The following is a 23260-nucleotide window of genomic DNA, read 5'->3' on the forward strand; positions in this document are numbered from 1 at the left end:
GCAGAAACTGACCTACTTTTTTGTGATTGACAGGTGACACTCGGTAGGGGGCGGGGCTTCAGCGAACTTGGCGGGAACGCCCACAGCGATTGGGAGCAGAGATAGAGGCTGATTTTTACACTTTGAAGCCTAATTTCACATATTTAGTGATTTTTAAATTATTCACATTTGGCAGGGTGGTTAACAACACACTTTTCTGAACACATATTTATTTATACTTACTTTACACGGACCTTAAGACTAATGTTAGAACCGCCCACCTCATTAACATATGGAGACAGAAATAAAGCTCTCCCCTTTGATCCTTCTCTCGAGGTAAGAAGCTGTCCTCTTCATTAAGCTCTGCTAGCTTTACATTAGCTGCTCACAGAAGGCCTATTCAGAAATGTAGACTGTATTTCATAGCGATGTATTTGAATCAGTGAAAACATATAAAATAAAAAAAGTATAATAAAATCTACTCTAAAGATTTACTTAATAATTTCATAACAGTGATGTTCCTGTCTGTGAAAAAATGAAGTAGACTTTACTTAATTAGTTTAAATAAATATTATTTATGCTTAAATATGATTAACATTTACTTAATATTTTCAGGTATGTTAAGTTGAGAATAAAGTACATTACACTTGATACTGACTAGTAAGATGTACTTAATACTTGAAACCAGAATTTGATCAGGGTGACTTTTGAACACTGGAAATAAATCGTGTACTCGTCCCGGCAGTAGCCCCGTGGCACTCAACATTTCCCTGGAATTTTTTAGTTCTTCTATTTTATCTGTTTTATTCTATTTTAGATTCATTTTATTGCCAATTTAATCACATTTAAATGTCTTTTATTTTGCCATGTGTTGCTTTTATATCCTGTCTTGGTGCATTTTATGTTTTATATAAATCACTTTGAATTGTCTTGTTGTTGAAATATTCTATACAATAAACGTGTCTTGTCTTCTTCGTGTGTAAACACTGTGAATGAATATGACACATCCTGAACATTTATCTCCTGTAAACTCACAGTGTGTTTGTAGAGTCTGATGCATGCATGAAGTCTGACTGAATCATTTACACACATGTTCATGAGCTGCACAGCTTTGATAAACACATCAGCTGATACTTTATATTTAAATGTCTGAACCTGCTGCAGAAGATCTTCAGACTCTCATTAATAACTGATGGAGATGGTTTAGTAGAGTGTGTGTTGTCAGTCAGTGGTGTTTGATTTTAAATGATATTAAACTGAATCATCTTCAGGTCAGTTTACAGTAGAAACAGTCTCTTACTTTGTGTCTGAGGGTCCAGGTTCATTACTGAAGAGTGGAGGTTCAGGTTCAGACCAGTCACTGTTCATAGACAGACAGCTGGATATTACAGACTCTGCTCCGTCCTCCTCTTCCTCCTCTTCCTCCTCTTTCTTCATCTTCTGGAGTCTGAGAGGTAAACCAGTAACACTGGAGACACACACACACACACAGTATAATAAACCCCGTCCTGCCTCTCAACTTAGTAGCTTCTTATTAGTTTACATGACTTTAACTACAACCATGTGTGTTTTCTAGTCATCACAAAGAGAAACTTTGACTCAAGTGATGTAGTATGCAGTATTACAGTAAAAGTACTGCAGTATTATGAGTGATGTAGTATGCAGTATTACAGTAAAAGTACTGCAGTATTATGAGCGATGTAGTATGCAGTATTACAGTAAAAGTACTGCAGTATTATGAGTGATGTAGTATGCAGTATTACAGTAAAAGTACTGCAGTATTATAGTGATGTAGTATGCAGTATGACAGTAAAAGTACTGCAGTATTATGAGTGATGTAGTATGCAGTATTACAGTAAAAGTACTGCAGTATTATAGTGATGTAGTATGTAGTATTACAGTAAAAGTACTGCAGTATTATGAGTGATGTAGTATGCAGTATTACAGTAAAGTAGTGGTTTGGTCCTCTGACTGATATATTATTATTATGACATCATTAGATTATTAATAGTGAAGCATCAGTGTTAGAGCAGCATGTTACTGTTGTAGCTGCTGGAGGTGGAGCTAGTTTACACTACTTTATATACAGTTAGCTAGATTCAGAGCGCTGCTGCCTGAGTCCTCACAAATATTTTTTTTATCCCTTATTCTTTTTAGTATTCATTTTACTTCCAATTTGACATCATCATTGTATTTAAATGTTCTATACAATAAACGTTTCTTGTCTTCTTCATGTGTAAACTCTGTGAATGAATATGACACATCCTGAACATTTATCTCCTGTAAACTCACAGTGTGTTTGTAGAGTCTGATGCATGCATGAAGTCTGACTGAATCATTTACACACATGTTCATGAGCTGCACAGCTTTGATAAACACATCAGCTGATACTTTATATTTAAATGTCTGAACCTGCTGCAGAAGATCTTCAGACTCTCACTAATAACTGATGGAGATGGTTTAGTAGAGAGTGTGTTGTCAGTCAGTGGTGTTTGATTTTAAATGATATTAAACTGAATCATCTTCAGGTCAGTTTACAGTAGAAACAGTCTCTTACTTTGTGTCTGAGGGTCCAGGTTCATTACTGAAGAGTGGAGGTTCAGGTTCAGACCAGTTACTCTTCATAGACGGACAGCTGGATGTTACAGACTCTGCTCCGTCCTCCTCTTCCTCCTCTTCCTCCTCTTTCTTCATCTTCTGGAGTCTGAGAGGTAAACCAGGAACACTGGAGACACACACACATACACAGTATAATAAACCCAGTCCTGCCTCTCAACTTAGTAGCTTCTTATTAGTTTACATGACTTTAACTACAACCATGTGTGTTTTCTAGTCATCACAAAGAGAAACTTTGACTCCAGTGATGTAGTATGCGGTATTACAGTAAAAGTACTGCAGTATTATAGTGATGTAGTATGCAGTATTACGGTAAAAGTACTGCAGTATTATGAGCGATGTAGTATGCGGTATTACAGTAAAAGTACTGCAGTATTATAGTGATGTAGTATGCAGTATTACGGTAAAAGTACTGCAGTATTATGAGTGATGTAGTATGCAGTATTACAGTAAAAGTACTGCAGTATTATGAGTGATGTAGTATGCGGTATTACAGTAAAAGTACTGCAGTATTATGAGCGATGTAGTATGCAGTATTACAGTAAAAGTACTGCAGTGTTATAGTGATGTAGTATGCAGTATTACAGTAAAAGTACTGCAGTATTATAGTGATGTAGTATGCAGTATTACAGTAAAAGTACTGCAGTATTATAGTGATGTAGTATGCAGTATTACAGTAAAAGTACTGCAGTATTATGAGTGATGTAGTATGCAGTATTACAGTAAAAGTACTGCAGTATTATGAGTGATGTAGTATGCAGTATTACAGTAAAAGTACTGCAGTATTACAGTAAAAGTACAGCAGTATTATGAGTGATGTAGTATGCGGTATTACAGTAAAAGTACTGCAGTATTATGAGCGATGTAGTATGCGGTATTACAGTAAAAGTACTGCAGTATTATGAGCGATGTAGTATGCGGTATTACAGTAAAAGTACTGCAGTATTATGAGCGATGTAGTATGCGGTATTACAGTAAAAGTACTGCAGTATTATGAGCGATGTAGTATGCGGTATTACAGTAAAAGTACTGCAGTATTATGAGCGATGTAGTATGCGGTATTACAGTAAAAGTACTGCAGTATTATAGTGATGTAGTATGCAGTATTACATTAAAAGTACTGCAGTATTATAGTGATGTAGTATGCAGTATTACAGTAAAAGTACTGCAGTATTATAGTGATGTAGTATGCGGTATTACAGTAAAAGTACTGCAGTATTATAGTGATGTAGTATGCAGTATTACAGTAAAAGTACTGCAGTATTATAGTGATGTAGTATGCGGTATTACAGTAAAAGTACTGCAGTATTATGAGTGATGTAGTATGCAGTATTACAGTAAAAGTACTGCAGTATTATGAGTGAAGTTAGTATGCGGTATTACAGTAAAAGTACTGCAGTATTATGAGCGATGTAGTATGCGGTATTACAGTAAAAGTACTGCAGTATTATGAGTGATGTAGTATGCAGTATTACAGTAAAAGTACTGCAGTATTATGAGTGATGTAGTATGCGGTATTACAGTAAAAGTACTGCAGTATTATGAGCGATGTAGTATGCGGTATTACAGTAAAAGTACTGCAGTATTATGAGCGATGTAGTATGCGGTATTACAGTAAAAGTACTGCAGTATTATGAGCGATGTAGTATGCGGTATTACAGTAAAAGTACTGCAGTATTATGAGCGATGTAGTATGCGGTATTACAGTAAAAGTACTGCAGTATTATGAGCGATGTAGTATGCGGTATTACAGTAAAAGTACTGCAGTATTATAGTGATGTAGTATGCAGTATTACATTAAAAGTACTGCAGTATTATAGTGATGTAGTATGCAGTATTACAGTAAAGTACTGCAGTATTATAGTGATGTAGTATGCAGTATTACAGTAAAAGTACTGCAGTATTATAGTGATGTAGTATGCGGTATTACAGTAAAAGTACTGCAGTATTATGAGCGATGTAGTATGCGGTATTACAGTAAAAGTACTGCAGTATTATGAGCGATGTAGTATGCGGTATTACAGTAAAAGTACTGCAGTATTATGAGCGATGTAGTATGCGGTATTACAGTAAAAGTACTGCAGTATTATGAGCGATGTAGTATGCGGTATTACAGTAAAAGTACTGCAGTATTATGAGCGATGTAGTATGCGGTATTACAGTAAAAGTACTGCAGTATTATAGTGATGTAGTATGTAGTATTACAGTAAAAGTACTGCAGTATTATGAGTGATGTAGTATGCAGTATTACATTAAAAGTACTGCAGTATTATAGTGATGTAGTATGCAGTATTACAGTAAAGTACTGCAGTATTATAGTGATGTAGTATGCAGTATTACATTAAAAGTACTGCAGTATTATAGTGATGTAGTATGCAGTATTACAGTAAAGTACTGCAGTATTATAGTGATGTAGTATGCAGTATTACAGTAAAAGTACTGCAGTATTATAGTGATGTAGTATGCGGTATTACAGTAAAAGTACTGCAGTATTATGAGTGATGTAGTATGCAGTATTACAGTAAAAGTACTGCAGTATTATGAGTGAAGTTAGTATGCGGTATTACAGTAAAAGTACTGCAGTATTATGAGCGATGTAGTATGCGGTATTACAGTAAAAGTACTGCAGTATTATGAGTGATGTAGTATGCAGTATTACAGTAAAAGTACTGCAGTATTATGAGTGATGTAGTATGCGGTATTACAGTAAAAGTACTGCAGTATTATGAGCGATGTAGTATGCGGTATTACAGTAAAAGTACTGCAGTATTATGAGCGATGTAGTATGCGGTATTACAGTAAAGGTACTGCAGTATTATGAGCGATGTAGTATGCGGTATTACAGTAAAGTACTGCAGTATTATAGTGATGTAGTATGCAGTATTACAGTAAAAGTACTGCAGTATTATGAGCGATGTAGTATGCGGTATTACAGTAAAAGTACTGCAGTATTATGAGCGATGTAGTATGCGGTATTACAGTAAAAGTACTGCAGTTTTATGAGCGATGTAGTATGCGGTATTACAGTAAAAGTACTGCAGTATTATGAGCGATGTAGTATGCGGTATTACAGTAAAAGTACTGCAGTATTATGAGCGATGTAGTATGCGGTATTACAGTAAAAGTACTGCAGTATTATGAGCGATGTAGTATGCAGTATTACAGTAAAAGTACTGCAGTATTATGAGCGATGTAGTATGCAGTATTACAGTAAAAGTACTGCAGTATTATGAGCGATGTAGTATGCAGTATTACAGTAAAAGTACTGCAGTATTATGAGCGATGTAGTATGCAGTATTACAGTAAAAGTACTGCAGTATTATAGTGATGTAGTATGCAGTATTACAGTAAAAGTACTGCAGTATTATGAGTGATGTAGTATGCAGTATTATAGTAAAAGTACTGCAGTATTATGAGCGATGTAGTATGCAGTATTACAGTAAAAGTACTGCAGTATTATGAGCGATGTAGTATGCAGTATTACAGTAAAGTACTGCAGTATTATGAGTGATGTAGTATGCAGTATTACAGTAAAAGTACTGCAGTATTATGAGTGATGTAGTATGCAGTATTACAGTAAAAGTACTGCAGTATTATAGTGATGTAGTATGCAGTATTACAGTAAAGTACTGAAGTATTATGAGTGATGTAGTATGCAGTATTACAGTAAAGTACTGCAGTATTATAGTGATGTAGTATGCAGTATTACAGTAAAAGTACTGCAGTATTATGAGTGATGTAGTATGCAGTATTACAGTAAAGTACTGCAGTATTATGAGTGATGTAGTATGCAGTATTACAGTAAAAGTACTGCAGTATTATAGTGATGTAGTATGCAGTATTACAGTAAAGTAGTGGTTTGGTCCTCTGACTGATATATTATTATTATGACATCATTAGATTATTAATAGTGAAGCATCAGTGTTAGAGCAGCATGTTACTGTTGTAGCTGCTGGAGGTGGAGCTAGTTTACACTACTTTATATACAGTTAGCTAGATTCAGAGCGCTGCTGCCTGAGTCCTCACAAATATTTTTTGTATCCCTTATTCTTTTTAGTATTCATTTTACTTCCAATTTGACACTCATTATTGTATTTAAATGTCTTTCATTTTGCCATGTGTTGCTTTTAAATCCTGTCTTGATGCATTTTGTTTTATATAAATCACTTTGAATTGTCTTGTTGTTGAAATGTTCTATACAATAAACGTGTCTTGTCTTCTTCATGTGTAAACTCTGTGAATGAATATGACACATCCTGAACATTTATCTCCTGTAAACTCACAGTGTGTTTGTAGAGTCTGATGCATGCATGAAGTCTGACTGAATCATTTACACACATGTTCATGAGCTGCACAGCTTTGATAAACACATCAGCTGATACTTTATATTTAAATGTCTGAACCTGCTGCAGAAGATCTTCAAACTCTCACTAATAACTGATGGAGATGGTTTAGTAGAGTGTGTGTTGTCAGTCAGTGGTGTTTGATTTTAAATGATATTAAACTGAATCATCTTCAGGTCAGTTTACAGTAGAAACAGTCTCTTACTTTGTGTCTGAGGGTCCAGGTTCATTACTGAAGTTTGGAGGTTCATCATTAGACCGGTCACTCTTCATAGACAGACAGCTGGATGTTACAGACTCTGCTCCGTCCTCCTCTTCCTCCTCTTCCTCCTCTTTCTTCATCTTCTGGAGTCTGAGAGGTAAACCAGTAACACTGGACACACACACACATACACAGTATAATGAACCCAGTCCTGCCTCTCAACTTAGTAGCTTCTTATTAGTTTACATGACTTTAACTACAACCATGTGTGTTTTCTAGTCATCACAAAGAGAAACTTTGACTCTGGTTTAAATCCAACAAACAGACTTCAGATAAACATGTGTGTGCTTCTTAACTGTGACTTCTCTCTATTTAGAGGCAGCAGTGAGTCACGTTACATCGCTGTGAGGACGCACAAACCAGGAAAACAACAATAGGAAACAACGTTTCAACACCTCAAACTCTGTTATTTCATATTTTTCTGACACATTTTAATCAACTAAACATTTAATGTGATAAATAATCATCAGATTGATCAATAATGACAGTAATCATTATTTACAGTCCTGATATTAACACTCACCTGCCTCAGACTTGCTGTTTTCCTCCTTCTGCTCTGATGACTGTGAAATGGCGTCAGACTGAATACTTTCACCTTCACTGTCTACTTGTCTGCTCCTCCCCTTGTTTACTGGAAGTTGATCACAGTTCTTCCTCAGACTTACTGTTTTTCGCTTTCTAATCTGTTAACTTTAAAATGAAGTCTGTACAGACTTTCATTTTTACTTTCTACCTGTTTGTTCCTCTCACCTTCTTCACTGGCAGTCCCATGTGTATTTTAACAGCAGTAAATGATCAGAGTACTTATTCTACCACTGGAACAGGATAATTGATGACTGAATCACATTCATTATGAATCAGGAACAAATAACAACATTCACAATTTCAGACTTGTTTCAGTTCATGTGGAACTATCATTATTCAGCTCTGATTGTTCTACTTCATCAGTCCCTGTTACAGTAGGAGCTAAACTCTGCTTCATCAGTGCTGTATGTGTGCAGGCTGCTGTTTGCTGAATAAAGATGACAGTCAGTGTTTCCTGATAACTTAGTAACCAGTCTGACTGGTCTGATGGTTCAGATGGTGACATGGTACTCTTCTCTATTAATAGGCTGTCATGGCCCCTGTCAATCAAATCTGATCAAACCACACCTAAACAATCCTGGGAATGTTTTTTTTTCTCCAAACTTTTACATGAATTGTTGCTGATTGATTCATTAAAAGCTCAGAGCCAAAAGTAACAACACACACTACTGAAGCAAACACTAACAGTCTCTATGCAGTGAGCACTAGTATAGAAAAATAATCAATTATGATCAATAAAAAGTCTTTCAACCATCAAGGATGAAGCATTGACAGCTCTTTTACCAAAGTAAAGGCAACAGTTTAAAATACTCTATAACAAGTAATAGTCTTGCATAAAAGCCCTTAATGGACTCGGACCAAGCTACATGAGGGGGTAACAGATTGTGCTCATATTGTTGTACTACCCGAATATCTATAACATGAAAAACCTCAATAAACACAATGTTAAAAAAAAAGAAACCAGGAAAACAACATTTTCCTGGAAACAACGTTTCAACACCTCAAACTCTGTGGTTTCATATTTTTCTGACACACTTCAATCAACTAAACAATTAATGTGATAAATAATCATCAGATTGATCAATAATGACAGTAATCATTATTTACAGTCCTGATATTAACACTCACCTGCCTCAGACTTGCTGTTTTCCTCCTCCTGCTCTGATGACTGTGAAATGGCGTCTGACTGAATATTTAAAACTTCACTGCCTACCTGTCTGCTCCTCCCCTTGTTTATTGGAAGTCCTGTGTGTGTGTGTGTGTGTGTGTGTGTGTGTGTGTGTGTGTGTGTGTGTGTGTGTGTGTGTGTGTGTGTGTGTGTGTGTGTGTGTGTGTGTGTGTGTGTGTGTGTGTGTGTGTGTGTGTTTGTGTGTGTGTGGTGATAGTCCTTCAACAGTGAATCTGTCTTTCTTCCTATTGGCCAGAACCAGCATAGCATTTTAGGATCTTCGTGTTGGTGTTACCTGAGTACCTGCTTGTTTGTTCCTCTCACCTTCTTCACTGGCAGTCCCATGTGTATTTTAACAGCAGTAAATGATCAGAGTACTTCTTCTACCACTGGAACAGGATAATTGATGACTGAATCACATTCATTATAAATCAGGAACAAATAACAACATTCACAATTTCAGACTTGTTTCAGTTCATGTGGAACGATCATTATTCAGCTCTGATTGTTCTACTTCATCAGTCCCTGTTACAGTAGGAGCTAAACTCTGCGTCATCAGTGCTGTATGTGTGCAGGCTGCTGTTTGCTGATTAAAGATGACAGTCAGTGTTTCCTGATAACGTAGTAACCAGTCTGACCGGTCTGACAATAAGTGATGGTTCAGATGGTGTCATGTTACTCTTATGTATTAATAGGCTGTAATGCATCAGTATATCAAACTGAGTATCACTGGAAACACTGCAGTTAACTGTGGAAATGGATTTCAGAGTAAATATAACCGAATACAATGTTTACTACATAGTGAGTGTGTGGTCTATCAGTCTTGTGTGTGTCTATGTACAGTACAGACTTGACAGACATCAAGCTACTTTTGGGGTGGACAGGAAATCTTTACGGGGAGAATGTAGTTCAACAGTACATTAGCCACATTGAAGTGATGTACGTTATCGGAAAACTGGGAAACTGAAGATTAATGTGAGATAAAGCTCAGCACTGTGTGTCTATCACAGTCGTGGCCGTATTGTTTTTTCCCTTGCCCCTACCTCCCTGTCTCTGTGTGTCTGTGTTGAGGGCGTGGTGCCTCCCTCTGCTCATTCTACACACCTGCCCCCTGCTGCACACCTGATCTGCATCCAGTAATCATTCCTGCAGTATAAAACACTGGTCCTTCCCTCCAGTCCCTCAGTACCTGCAGATCTCTGCGTGACTGTTACCCCTTCAGCCAAGCTCACTGCTAGCCATTACCCCTCCAACCTTTGCTCCAGTCCCATTCATCAACCCTTTCCCCTCAATCTCTGTCACCTGGATTCCCCCCTCACTAATATTTATTGCTCTAACAATAAAACCCTTTTTTCCCGGCCACTCCAACTCTGAGTTGGGCTCACCTGCCGATTGTGACAGTGTCAGGTTCATCTGGTAATAAAAAACAAACATTGTGTTTTGGTTAGGTGCTTATCAATCCGTCTTTATTTATATGGCACCAAATCATAACAAAAGTCATCTCAAGGCACTTTGCACATAGAGCAGGTCTAGACCGTACTCTTTAATCTATGCAAATTTGAAAGTTTTGAGTATATAAGGGCTTAGAGCATTATGGTGGAAGGGCTATTCCCATGCTCCATTATGTCTCGTAAGTTGGTGCATCAACTTGTCACGCAGATATGCTGCAAAACTTATAACTTATATGGATCACTACCAGTTACAACGGAGAGGTTAACAGTTTGGGTGATCAGGAGTCCGAGAATGATCTGAGCAGAGCTGTTTGAATGTGGTCCAGGGTATTTGTACAGGGTTTCATCTTCTGGAGGATTTCCTCAATGTGGCTCTGCCTGACACCGGAGGGCGAGCTCCCAGTCAGAGGGTCAATGATGGCAGCAGGCAGAGAGGAAAAACCAGCTAGCCATCAGAGAGCGGGCGTTTCTGAAAAAGTCAGTGAAGCTGTTACATCCCTCTTCTGTAGCTTCAAATGGGGAAGCTAAGAAACATATCAGTTTTACTTCTTTTTTTTTTTTTAAGATTTTGTTGGCATAGATGCCTTTATTTATCAGTAGACCAACAGGAAACATGGGAGAGAGAGGGAGGTATGACATGCAGCAAAGGACCGCCGATCGGGATTCAAACCAGGGTCGGCTACGTATATGACTCTAACCACTCGACCACCTGCGCGCCAGCCATAAGTATGTTTTTATTTGGCTAATTATTTATTGTCTGATTTTTAAATTTTTTTTTTTTTATACTTTAAGTGTATCACTGCTATCTTGGCATGGTCTCCCTTGTAACTAACCTGGTTAAATAAAGGCTAAGAAGAAGAAGAACTAGAGACGGGTCAATAAAACCAAATCATGGTTGGTGGTCTGACTGTGACGTCCATGATGTCTTGCTGCAATGAGTCACTGAGCTGAAAAGCTACTTTCAGCCACTAGGAGGAGCTCTAAGCTTCTTGTGTAGAAGTAGAACCTGAACACTGCTGCCCTCTGCTACTCTGACTCAGTAGTAAGTTAGTCTGTAGCAGCCGGTAACTTAATAGTTTTACTTGTTTTTAAATGTAATAAGCTGATAATGTAATAATTTGTGAACACCGTAATAAAATTTCGGAACCAATAATGTAATAACTGTTAAAGGTCCGGTGCTGTAAGGATGATCCAGGTCGGCTGGCCTTCTGATCAGGATTGGAACCAAGGTAGGCTGCATATATGGCTCTAACCACTCGACCACCTGCGCGCCAACCATAAGTTTGTTTTTATTTGGCTAATTATTTGTTGTCTGACTTTTTATTTTTTTCATTTTTATACTGTAAGTGTATCACTGCTATATTGGCCAGGTCTCCCTTATAACTAACCTGGTTAAATAAAGGCTAAGAAGAAGAAGAAGAAGAAGAAGTAGAGACAGGTCAATAAAACCAAATCATGGTTGGTGGTCTGACTGTAACCTCCATGATGTCTTGCTGCAATGAGTCACTGAGCTGAACAGCTACTTTCAGCCACTAGGAGGAGCTCTAAGCTTCTTGTGTAGAAGTAGAACCTGAACACTGCTGCCCTCTGCTACTCTGACTCATGCTCACTTTCAAGGTCTTTTCTCTGTATGTTTGCTGACGAAAAATACAAGATTACAAACACTTAAGAATAAAAATTGGAGCGCAAAATAAGATAAGGTAAAGAATAACTAAAGATCAAAAGAATGAGTAATATAAGAAGAGATGTATGAGAAAAGAGGAGCATTAGCAGAAAAGCTGAAGTGAACCAAAGAAGATGAGAAATAAAAGCCGGTTTCGGTGCAGCTGGTTTTACTCCTGGGGAGGGCTCGTGTGTCAGCCAATCAGATTCATCACAGCTACTTTGAGGATCTTATTTCCAGCTTTCAACCGCAAAACTTTTCATCATCATCATTCATTCAGTATTTAATCCTGATTATAAAATGCATAATATAACATAGTAAAACAGAACACAGGATGTATCATTCTGGCATTAATATGACATCAGCTTGATTCATTAAAACCTGAAAACAACTAATATGATCAACACATTGTTATTCTACTTATTCCATGATAGATAATTGATTATCACCATAATGTAAACATAACATCAATGTAACACTTTCTCACATTAAGTAAACGTTCTCATACCAACATTTGTGTTTATGAAAGGAGAAAGAATAATGACAGTTCTTCAAATACCCATTTATCTGTGATTGCTGTAATAACTGTGATAATGAAGGTTTTCTTTAGGTAATTGATACTGATATAAGTAATTGGTATTGTGTTTAAACCAAACTATTGACCAGTTTTTGTACAAGTGTTAATGATAATTTTTCTTTCATGCTCTGTGTGGTTTCAGGACACACAGAGGGAAGTCAGGAATGTGCCATGTCTCTATACTTTATAGCTGGTGTAGTGTCTTTTAATTAATGACGCTGGTCTGTGTGACTCTGATCTGATGGTAGAAAAGGGACTGAAGACCCTCCGATAAGTTATGACGTCAGAATGAGACACCAAAATCTGTGTTATATTACTTTTATGTAGTTCTTGTCACTTCATGTTGCTCCATGGAATATTAATGGATCTTTGTTTGTCCAAGAGAGAGACCATGTCAGTCTCTATATCAAACCTGGTCCAGTTTACTATCTGAGGGTCAAAGGTGACTCTGACCAGATGATGTTCTGATCCGTACGAATGCTGCGTCGGCTACAGTTGTGTATTTTATAAAGGATGTGTGCCATGTGTGGACTCTGTCTTGGATTGCTTTTTACTTCTCAGTGTGTTTGTTTCTTTTATTGTGGATGTGAAGTTTTGGACATGCTGCTTTTATTCTTGATTATACTACACGTTTGTTTCATAGACTAAATGATTAACAGAGACATCTCTAACTAGATCGAGTTTCCTCTTCTACATTTTTAAAAGTTAAACGTTTTTCTAATTTCTTGTATCATCACTTGGTGGTGCTGTTTCCTTCCTCCAGCTCAGACAAACGTGCAAACATACAATTCAACATATATGAGAGTAAACTTTCCAATAATAAATGACTGATGAATAACTATAAATATCACCAAATTACACAGACAATCCTATCCTGAAGCTTTAAAGAAATGAATAAATGATAAGAATAATGGAGATTTAGTATAAAGCGTGACATAAACTCAGATGCTGGTGGTCCAGTGGTTAGACATAAAACATCTAACAGATCCACAGAAATCCAAAACAAAGAACACAGATTCAATCAAATATGAGTCATTTAAACACAAAGACAGAAAAATAACTACAATAAAAATAGATGTTAAACATGAAGCTGAAGCTCCACACAGGATAAAAACGCTGACACTTCATTTATTTCCAAGTTTATTAGAATTCGGGTCTTTGTTTACTATCAGCATCGTCCCACCAGCCTCCCTTCAGACGTGTAGAAAACTTCTCAAACCAACGTTACACAACACTTTACATAAAACTAACAAACATACAGCAAGAAAATAAAGCAGAAAACACACAGAAGATTCAAATGTAAGATGTACAGCACATACAACTAAATAACTGGTAGATCAGTGGATAAAATGAGTTTGAAGAAGTGATTTAAAGGAAGATAAAGACTTATCAAACAGGTTGATCCAGAGCCCATCAACACACATCAACTTTCATAAAAGTATAAACAACAGAAATAATGAAAACAGTGAATATGAATAACTAAACACACATCAAGTCATCTTAAAACCATCAAAGAGTAAATATGATTATCATACTTTGGTAAATACATTCTGCCTAGTCAATCAGTTATATACGTATAGGCATTATACTTATAACCTCTCATAGTATACTCTATAATTATTAAAAAATGAGGAAATAAATGCTCATAAAAATATACAGAATACAACTAATTATCAACTCTGAGCGAGAAATACTACAAACTAATTAAAGCACTAATGTTTTTAAATCTACAATCGATATTCAGCATATGGAGTAAAAAGTAAGATATGAAAATATTTCAAAACAAAGTCAAAATAAAAACACTGGATCATTGTCAAAGTTGTGAAGAAGTTCAGTCTGGAGTTGACTCACATCGTAGAGTGAGTGACACACTTTACACACAGTTACAAGGAAAAAACTATTACCTGACTTCCACAATATTATATTAAAATGAGAAACCAACCATTTGAGCTTTCGTTTAGTTTAACAACCAACAGGTTTTCTGACCAATGAGAAATTATTTCAGAATTGAACTGAATGAAGTGAGTGAACATTCAATCTGTCACATCTGGGCTCGTATTTATCAAGCGTCTCAGAGCAGGAAATCACTTGGTAAACGATTCCTGTGTATGCCAATATTTAGGAGATGCAGGAGATGGAGTCCAGGCAGAGATATTCCCTGAGAAGGTGTTTTAGGAATGATTGATGACTGTGAGCTTATTAAAAGATTATTTGGACAGAAACAGAATCATTTGTGAGACTGACTGTGTGTGTGATGCATCATCATTTAAATAAATACACAGCGTCCTCACAATGTTCCACGTTATGCTAACCGGGAAAATGCAGCTGAGCAACAGTGATGTTTCTGTCAGAAGACACAATGATGGAAGTCATGAATCAAACTTTGATCTGGATTTGAGCACACTGTAAAAATAATGAGCGTGACGAGGGTCCTCAGTTACAGACCAATAAAACTGTTATTAGAACACAATCATGTCATCTGCATAATGATAATAATCAGCTTCATTACAACAGCTCAAATATTTTAAAGGCTTCTTTTTTATTGAGGCTGCTTCAAATAACAGCAGAGTTATAGCCTGATATTAGAGAGAGGAGGTTGCAGCTGAACTATATCTGTTTCTATGGTTACGCTTCATGGAAAGGGTTTACAACATGTCTGTGCAATATGTGCAAGATGTAGCATTATTACAGGCTGTGAAACCATGAGGCTGAACCAAGAGAATTTCAGCAGCTCAGTCACATGACCTGTTATCTTAATGAACATATAGGCTGCATTTATTTCTCAGGCTTTCTTTACACTTTGTAAATATCATCTTATAATGAATTTTTGCTTCATAGTTTTGTTCCATAACCTTGGTAAGTTACCTGTCTGGTTACCTGCCTATACACATAATATACCAAATGACCACTGTTTAATATTTCCAGCTGAGACTGTGAGAAAACTACAATATGTCATCATTATTTCTACTTTGCTGCTCTGACTGTGGTAAAACAGAGACGTCTCACTCTCTCCCAGCAGTGATCCTTCTCCTGCTGAAAGTCACAGTCAATTCTCTTCTGCTTCATTCATTAGTTTTAGTCCTCGTTAACTCTCAGTGTGATTCTGAGACGATTGATAAATATGAGCCCAGGCTCACAGTCTGACTTATAACACCTGTTTTTATCTTTTCTGCATCAAACAGCTCATGTAGAACAAATGTGTAAAGTGCTGACTTCAGCTAAATCCAGAGATAACTGTTCAGTTTGTAGTCAGTTAAGAGACTTAAGTGAAGACGACTAAATCCAGATCCAGACTCCAGATGGATCATCAGGATCCAGCTGATCCTCTCTCAACACTCCTGGATGTTCACTCTCACTCTGACAGAGATCAATCATCCCACTTCCAGCTGATGAGAGAAGAAGAAAGAACAGAGGAGATAAATGAGTGTTTAGTGAGACTCACTTCATCAGCTGTCAGTCAGTGATGCAGCACATCCAGTATAAAGAGCAGCAGGGACTTCAGTCCTGTTCAGACCAGAAGTGGAACAGCTGTGAAGCGTAGCTTGCTTCCTTTCAGCTCTCATGTTAACGTGTTGGAGTGAACACACTGAGCTCCAAGCTCACACACCTGCACACACTTTTACTATCAAGTGTGTTTCCTCTGCAGATTTCACTCAAGTACACAGAGGAAATAAAGTGCTGAGAGTCATGAACACATCATTACTGCAGAAACAGAGACATTCAGTCATCAGTTTACTGATGGATTTACTGCTGATACATGTCAACTCTTATCAAAGTTTAAAGCTACAGAGTCTCTGTGGGATTTGAAGATGTTTCCTGCTGTTAAATCATCACATGACAATCAGTCAGAGCTCTCAGATAAACAGCTGCTGTGATTCCTGGACTTCAGCAGAGGTTCTGGTCTGTATAAAGACCACATGGTTACTAAACGTAATGATGCTTGTGTGAAATAAGAGCCAGTGATTTGCAGGCTGCAGTCAGGCTGATCTTAGAGCTCTGACAAAGATGAACTGATCAATAATTTAGTGTTAAAATGAGAGAACAAACACTTTGAGATCAGATTTGATGGTGTGACAGTTTGATGATGAGGACCACTGTCTCTATACATCTTGTAAGGCTGTCAGCTGTAATCCAGCTTTATTTCCTGCAGACATCAACACAGCTAACAACAGTCGTCTTCACATCAACTCAAACACATGATGGCAACAAGCTTCTGGCTCATCTGTTCTCTCTCTCTCTCTGTCTTTCTGTCCAATCCTGAAGCCTGTCACCATTCTCCTCTCACAGCTTCACTGAGGAAAGCAGCACTGAGAAGGTTGGAGGTTCACCAGGAAATACTGGATCTTTGCTTTGATACTGACTGTGTTTAATACTAAACTGCTGAAACCAGCACAGACTGACTCCAACTCTCTACTGACCTCAGAGTCTCCAGTCTGCAGTCTGGACTCTGCTGAAGATCAATCAGCTGCTTCACGTCTGAATCCTTCAGGTTGTTTTTACTCAGATCCAGCTCTATCAGATGGGAGGAGTTGGACTTCAGAGCTGAGGCCAGATAATCACAGCTGATCTTTGACAACCAGCAGCGAACCAATCTGAATACAGAATAAATTAATTCAGTTTAGAAGACACTAAAACTGAAGTTATATATTGTGTGTGTGTGTGTGTGTGTGTGTGTGTGTGTGTGTGTGTGTGTGTGTGTGTGTGTGTGTGTGTGTGTAATAACTCCAGTTGAAGCTAAAATGAGGCATTGACAGTCTGGTAGACTCACACTTGATTTGTGTGACTCAAAGTTTCAGAATATTTAGAACTAAATTCCCTCTTTGAGTTTGGATCCCTCCACTGCAGCTCAGCAAGGAAACACTGAAGAAACACAAACATACTTACTTGATATGTGGAACTCAGACTGCTGAAGCCTCATATTAGTTTCAACTCTGGAAGTCATTTTTACTCACAACAACACTGTGGATTTTAAATTCCTGAAAACATTTACATTCTACACATTTCTGTTCAGCTAATCCTGAAAATTATGAACCAAACATTTGAAACTTCACTGAAGAATTTGAATTTAATAAGCAGAACAAAATCTACCAAAGCTACATTCAGTGAACTCACAGCAGAGTCTCCAGTCTACAGTTTGGACTCTCCAGTCCAGCAGACAGACGCTTCACTGATGAATCAGACAGTTTGTTGAAGCTCAGGTCCAGATGTGTCAGATGAGGGTTGGACTTCAGAGCTGAGGCCAAAACTTCACAGTGAGTCTCTGAGAGTTCACAGTAAGAAAGTCTGTAATGACACATATATTACAACATATGTTATCATGAAAGAGGACACTTTATATTTACTTCATGCATTTGATGATCAAACAGTTGGACATTCACTATTTTAATGAACATCTGATCTTCACATCAGTGGTTCAGATCATCTTTGTTTTCTGAGGCATTTTATTCCTTTAATGGACAGTTGAGAGATAAACAGGAAACAAGAGGAGAGAGAGACAGAGAATGACATGCAACAAAGGTCCACCACCAGAATCAAAGCACAGACCAGTAAGCTACCAGAACACTCCCAGTTCAGCTGATGCTTTCGCACTGTGCTGTGTGTTTGTGTGTGTTTGTGTGTGTGTGTGTGTAATAAGTCCAGTTGAAGCTAATATGAGGCTTTGACAGTCTGGTAGACTCACACTTCATTTGTGTGACTCAAAGTTTCAGAATATTTAGAACTAAATTCCCTCTTTGAGTTTGGATCCCTCCACTGCAGCTCAGCAAGGAAACACTGAAGCAACACAAACATACTTACTTGATATGTGGAACTCAGACTGCTGAAGCCTCATATTAGTTTCAACTCTGGAAGTCATTTTTACTCACAACAAGACTGAGGATTTTAAATTCCTGAAAACGTTTACATTCTACACTTTATGTTCAGCAAATCCTGAAAATTATGAAACAAAAATTTGAAATTTCACTGAAGAATTTGAATATAATAAATAGAAATAAATCTACCAAAGCTACAGTCAGTGAACTCACCTCAGAGTCTTCAGTCTACAGTTTGGACTCTCCAGTCCAGCAGACAGACGCTTCACTGATGAATCAGACAGTTTGTTGTAGCTCAGGTCCAGATCTGTCAGATGGGAGGAGTTGGACTTCAGAGCTGAGGCCAAAACTTCACAGTGAGTCTCTGAGAGTCCACAGTCCCAAAGTCTGTAATGACACATATATTACAACATATGTTAACATGAAAGAGGACACTTTATATTTACTTCATGCATTTGATGATCAAACAGTTTGACATTCACTATTTTGATGAACATTTGATCTTCACATCAGTGGTTCAGATCATCTTTGTTTTCTGAGGCATTTTATTCCTTTAATGGACAGTTGAGAGATAAACAGGAAACAAGAGGAGAGAGAGACAGAGAATGACATGCAACAAAGGTCCACCACCAGAATCAAAGCACAGACCAGTAAGCTACCAGAACACTCCCAGTTCAGCTGATGCTGTCTCACTGTGCTTGAATTAAACAATCATTCTCATCACTCTCTATCATACCTGCAGACTTTTAATCTTTGTTTTGCTTTAATCTTGCAGATGAAGGAGAGAAAATGGAGTTACATTGAGGCTTCATAATGTGCACAGTGTGTCTGTGTGATCTGATCCCATGTCTGTCTCCACAAAGTTAACATGAGGACATCTTGATTAGAAAAACACTTTTACTGTCTTTAAACAGGCTGAATTCTTCCATTCTGTTCTTATATATTGATCAGACCTCTGTGCATTTCCTGCTACTACTCTTCTCTACACCAACAAGAGACAAAACAGCTCAGAGTTTCTTTCTGTGACCAACAGAATATCAGAAAGACTTCAGAACAACACCATGTAACACCACTTCCCTCTTTAAAATAAAAAGATGAATTGATGAGAAATAAAAGGCTCCATTGCTCGGTTCAACACACTCAGGGGTTTAGTCTCTATGACCAGTAGTTTACGGAGGCTAATGTTGGTTAACGTTAGCTAACTTTACATATTGTTGTATAACTGACATTACTGAATCAGTTTGATGATTAGATGACTATTCTCTACTTGTGATACTAAACCACTGTCACAGCAACATACTCCATTGAAATAACATTTAATAGTTAATAATAATTATTCATGTTTTCAAAAATAAGTTTACAAAGTGCTGTAAAGGCATGAAAACTATTTGGGAAGCTTATAAAACGTAGTTTTCTCCCCTTCAGTCAGTCAGTCTGCAGTCATAATAGGAATTTTATATTATTTATATTTGAAAAACTAAACTACTAATGTACACTGATTAATAATGTTAATCACATCTGGACTTACCGAGCCTTTCTGCAGTTCCTCACAGCTGGGATCAGTCTCTGTCGTCCCTCCACTGATGTGTTGTACTTCTTCAGGTCAAACTCATCCAGAACCTCCTCTGACATCTGCAGCATGTAGGCCAGAGCTGAGCAGTGGATCACAGAGAGTTCCTTCTCTGATCTGTTCTCTGACTTCAGGAACTCTTGGATCTCCTGATGTACTGAGCGGTCGTTCATCTCCATCAGACAGTGGAAGATGTTGATGCTTCTGTCAGGAGAGTTAAACTCACTTTTCTTCTCCTTCAGGTTGTTGATGACTCTCTGGATGGTTTCTGGACTGTTGTCTGTCTGACCCAGCAGGCCTCCTAAGAGACTCTGGTTGGACTCCAGAGAGAGGCCATGAAGGAAGCGGACAAACAGGTCCAGGTGGCCATTTTTACTTTTAAGCGATCTCACCATGGCTTTCATCAGGAAGTCATCCAGAGATGAGTTACTGTAGTATCCTCCCAGGAAGTCCTTCAGTACCTCTGTCTTCCTGTTGGTGTAACAGTGGTACATGTAGACTGCAGCCAGAAACTCCTGAACGCTCAGATGAACAAAGCTGTAGACTGGTTTCTGGAAGATCACACTCTCTCTTTTGAAGATCTCTGTACAAACTCCTGATAACACTGCAGCCTCTGTGACATCAAGACCACACTGCTTCAGGTCTTCTTGGTAGAACATGATGTTTCCTTTCTTCATTTGTTCAAACGCCAGCCTCCCCAGCTTCAGAAGAAGGTTCCTGTCAGCCTCCGTCAGCTCCTGTGGACTCGTCTCATGTCCCTCATCATACTTGTTCTTCTTCCTCTTTGTCTGAACCAGCAGGAAGTGTGAGTACATGTCAGTCAGGGTCTTGGGCAGCTCTCCTCTCTGGTCTGTAGTCAACATGTGGTCCAGAACTGTAGCAGTGATCCAGCAGAAGACTGGGATGTGACACATGATGTGGAGGCTCCTGGATGTCTTGATGTGTGAGATGATTGTGCTGGACTGCTCTTCTTCACTGAATCTCCTCCTGAAGTACTCCTCCTTCTGGGCGTCAGTGAAGCCTCGTACTTCTGTTACCCTGCTAACACATGAAGGAGGGATCTGATTGGCTGCTGCAGGTCGGGAAGTTATCCAGATAAGAGCTGAGGGAAGCAGCTTCCCCTTGATGAGGTTTGTCAACAGCACACTGACTGATGACTTCTGTGTGACATCAGACACGACCTCACTGTTGTTGAAATCCAGTGAAAGTCTGCTTTCATCCAGGCCGTCAAAGATGAACAAAACTTTACAGACAGCGAGCTTCTCTGCTGTGAGCTTCTGTAATGTTGGATAGAAAACACGGATCAGCATGAGCAGACTGTACTGCTCATCTTTGATCAAGTTCAGCGACCTGAACGAGAACAGAATCAGCAGACTGATATCTTGGTTGTTGGAGCGCTGTGCCCAGTCCAGAGTGAACTTCAGCACTGAGAAGGTTTTTCCAACGCCAGCGACGCCGTTCATCAGAACCACTCTGATGTGTTTCTGTTGGTCAGGTAAGACTTTAAAGATGTCCTGACACTTGATTGGAGCGTCATGGAGGGTCTTCATCTTGGAAGCTGTTTCAAGCTGCCTCACCTCATGTTGGGTATTAACCTCTTCACTCTGTCCCTCTGTGATGTGGACCTCAGTGAAGATGCTGATGAGGAGGATTTCAATTCCTGCTTCATCAGTTCCTTGAGTCACACATTCACATGTGTTGCTCAGACTGATCTGATGTTCATCTAAAACCTCCTGCAGACCACTTTCTGCTGAAAGAGAAGAAAAAAGGTAGAATGAAACAGAAATCATGTGACTGTTAATGTTCAGTAGGATAGAGGAGGTAGATTCCTGTCCTGTTTTCAGAGATGATGAGATCAGCAGACAGATCTTCAGTCTTACTTTGTACAGTGCTGGTCTGACTGTCTGTCTGCAGTCCAGGTCTGGTTCTGGATCTTTCTGCACACTGGGGACAGGAGGAGTCTCCTGATGAAGCAGACTGGTCCCAGTATGAGATGATGCACTGTCTGCAGAACCAGTGTCCACAGCTGGTAGAGACTGGATCCTTCAGGACATCCTGACACAAAGAACAGCAAGACAGCTGCTCCTCCACAGAAACATCCCTCCTCTTCCTCTCTCTGTGGACATGAACACATTCTTTATTTCACATGACATTAGTGGAGGCCAACCGACAGCTCACAAGCTGCATGCAGCTCTTTCCCCACATAAACAGTCCAGACTGTCAGTATTTACACACTTACAGTTTCTGTTCTTCAGCCTCTGAGATTCAACACATTCAATTTGACAAAAATGTACAAAAAAACCCAAACTCTTAAATGTCCAAGTGAAAACAGATTTCTACAAAGTGACTGACCTAATTCAACAGAGGTCCAGCCAGTTGGTGCTAGTAGTCTCGCAAATAGTGAAATGGAGATCACCTGAGTGCAGCTAATGTGTCTCAAGTGATTGTAATATAAAAACACCTGTTTCTAGAAGGTCCAGTCACTGGTTCATTGGTATTCCTGCTACAATTACACCATGAATACAAAATAACACTCCAAGAAACTCAGAGAAAAGAAGAAAAGATTATTATTGAAAAGTAGAAGTGAGGGGATGGGTACAAAAACTATTCCAAGTCACTGAACATCATCTGGAGTTCAGTTAAATCCACCTTCAAGAAATGGATAAATTTGGATAAATTTGTATAAATCTGCCTATAGCCATCATCACAAACTGAGTGACTGTGCAAGCTTTTTGGCATCAGACTAGACACTATGTTTGGTAGACACCAAACACTACACATCACCACAAACACACCATCCCTACCATGAAGCATGGTGGAGGCAGCATCATGCTGTGGGGAAGCTTCACGGCTGCAGGCCCTGGAAGGCTTGTAAAGGTCTGAATGTGTAAAAACGTGAGCAAACTTGACATCACCCGCAAAAAAATGTGCAAGCTGATCTACTAACGCAGTGCATTGAGGCTTGCATCTTTCAAATGTGCAAGATAATACACGCTGTCCATTTTTAAAACTGGTCCATGCATTTATCTTCAGCAGACTGGACTACTGTAACAGAGTCTTTACAGGTCTCCCTAAAAAGTCCATCAGACAGCTGCAGCTGATTCAGAGTCACTAAGACCAAGAAAGTGGATCACATCAGTCCAGTTCTCAGATCTTTACACTGACTTCCTGTCTGTCAGAGAATAGACTTTATAATACAGCTGTTGGTTTATAAGCACTGAATGGTTTAGAGCCAA

At 38.5% G+C, this 23260-nt stretch overlaps 1 protein-coding gene across 1 annotated transcript in view; it reads right to left on the minus strand.

The window, feature by feature from the left end:
• LOC133991872 (NACHT, LRR and PYD domains-containing protein 12-like) overlaps positions 1–21766 on the minus strand; it is a gene marked incomplete at its 5' end in the record, with an annotated part of 32838 nt that extends 11072 nt beyond the window's left edge. The window contains 3 exons of the mRNA XM_062430466.1: positions 17757–17927; positions 18668–18841; positions 19983–21766. Of these exons, the coding sequence (XP_062286450.1) occupies positions 17757–17927; positions 18668–18841; positions 19983–21766 (2129 nt within the window). The remainder of the gene's footprint in view (positions 1–17756; positions 17928–18667; positions 18842–19982) is intronic.
• Between the last annotated feature and the right edge of the window lie 1494 nt (positions 21767–23260).

Source organism: Scomber scombrus, chromosome 12 (genome assembly GCF_963691925.1).
Source record: "Scomber scombrus chromosome 12, fScoSco1.1, whole genome shotgun sequence".
Classification (NCBI taxonomy): domain Eukaryota; kingdom Metazoa; phylum Chordata; class Actinopteri; order Scombriformes; family Scombridae; genus Scomber; species Scomber scombrus.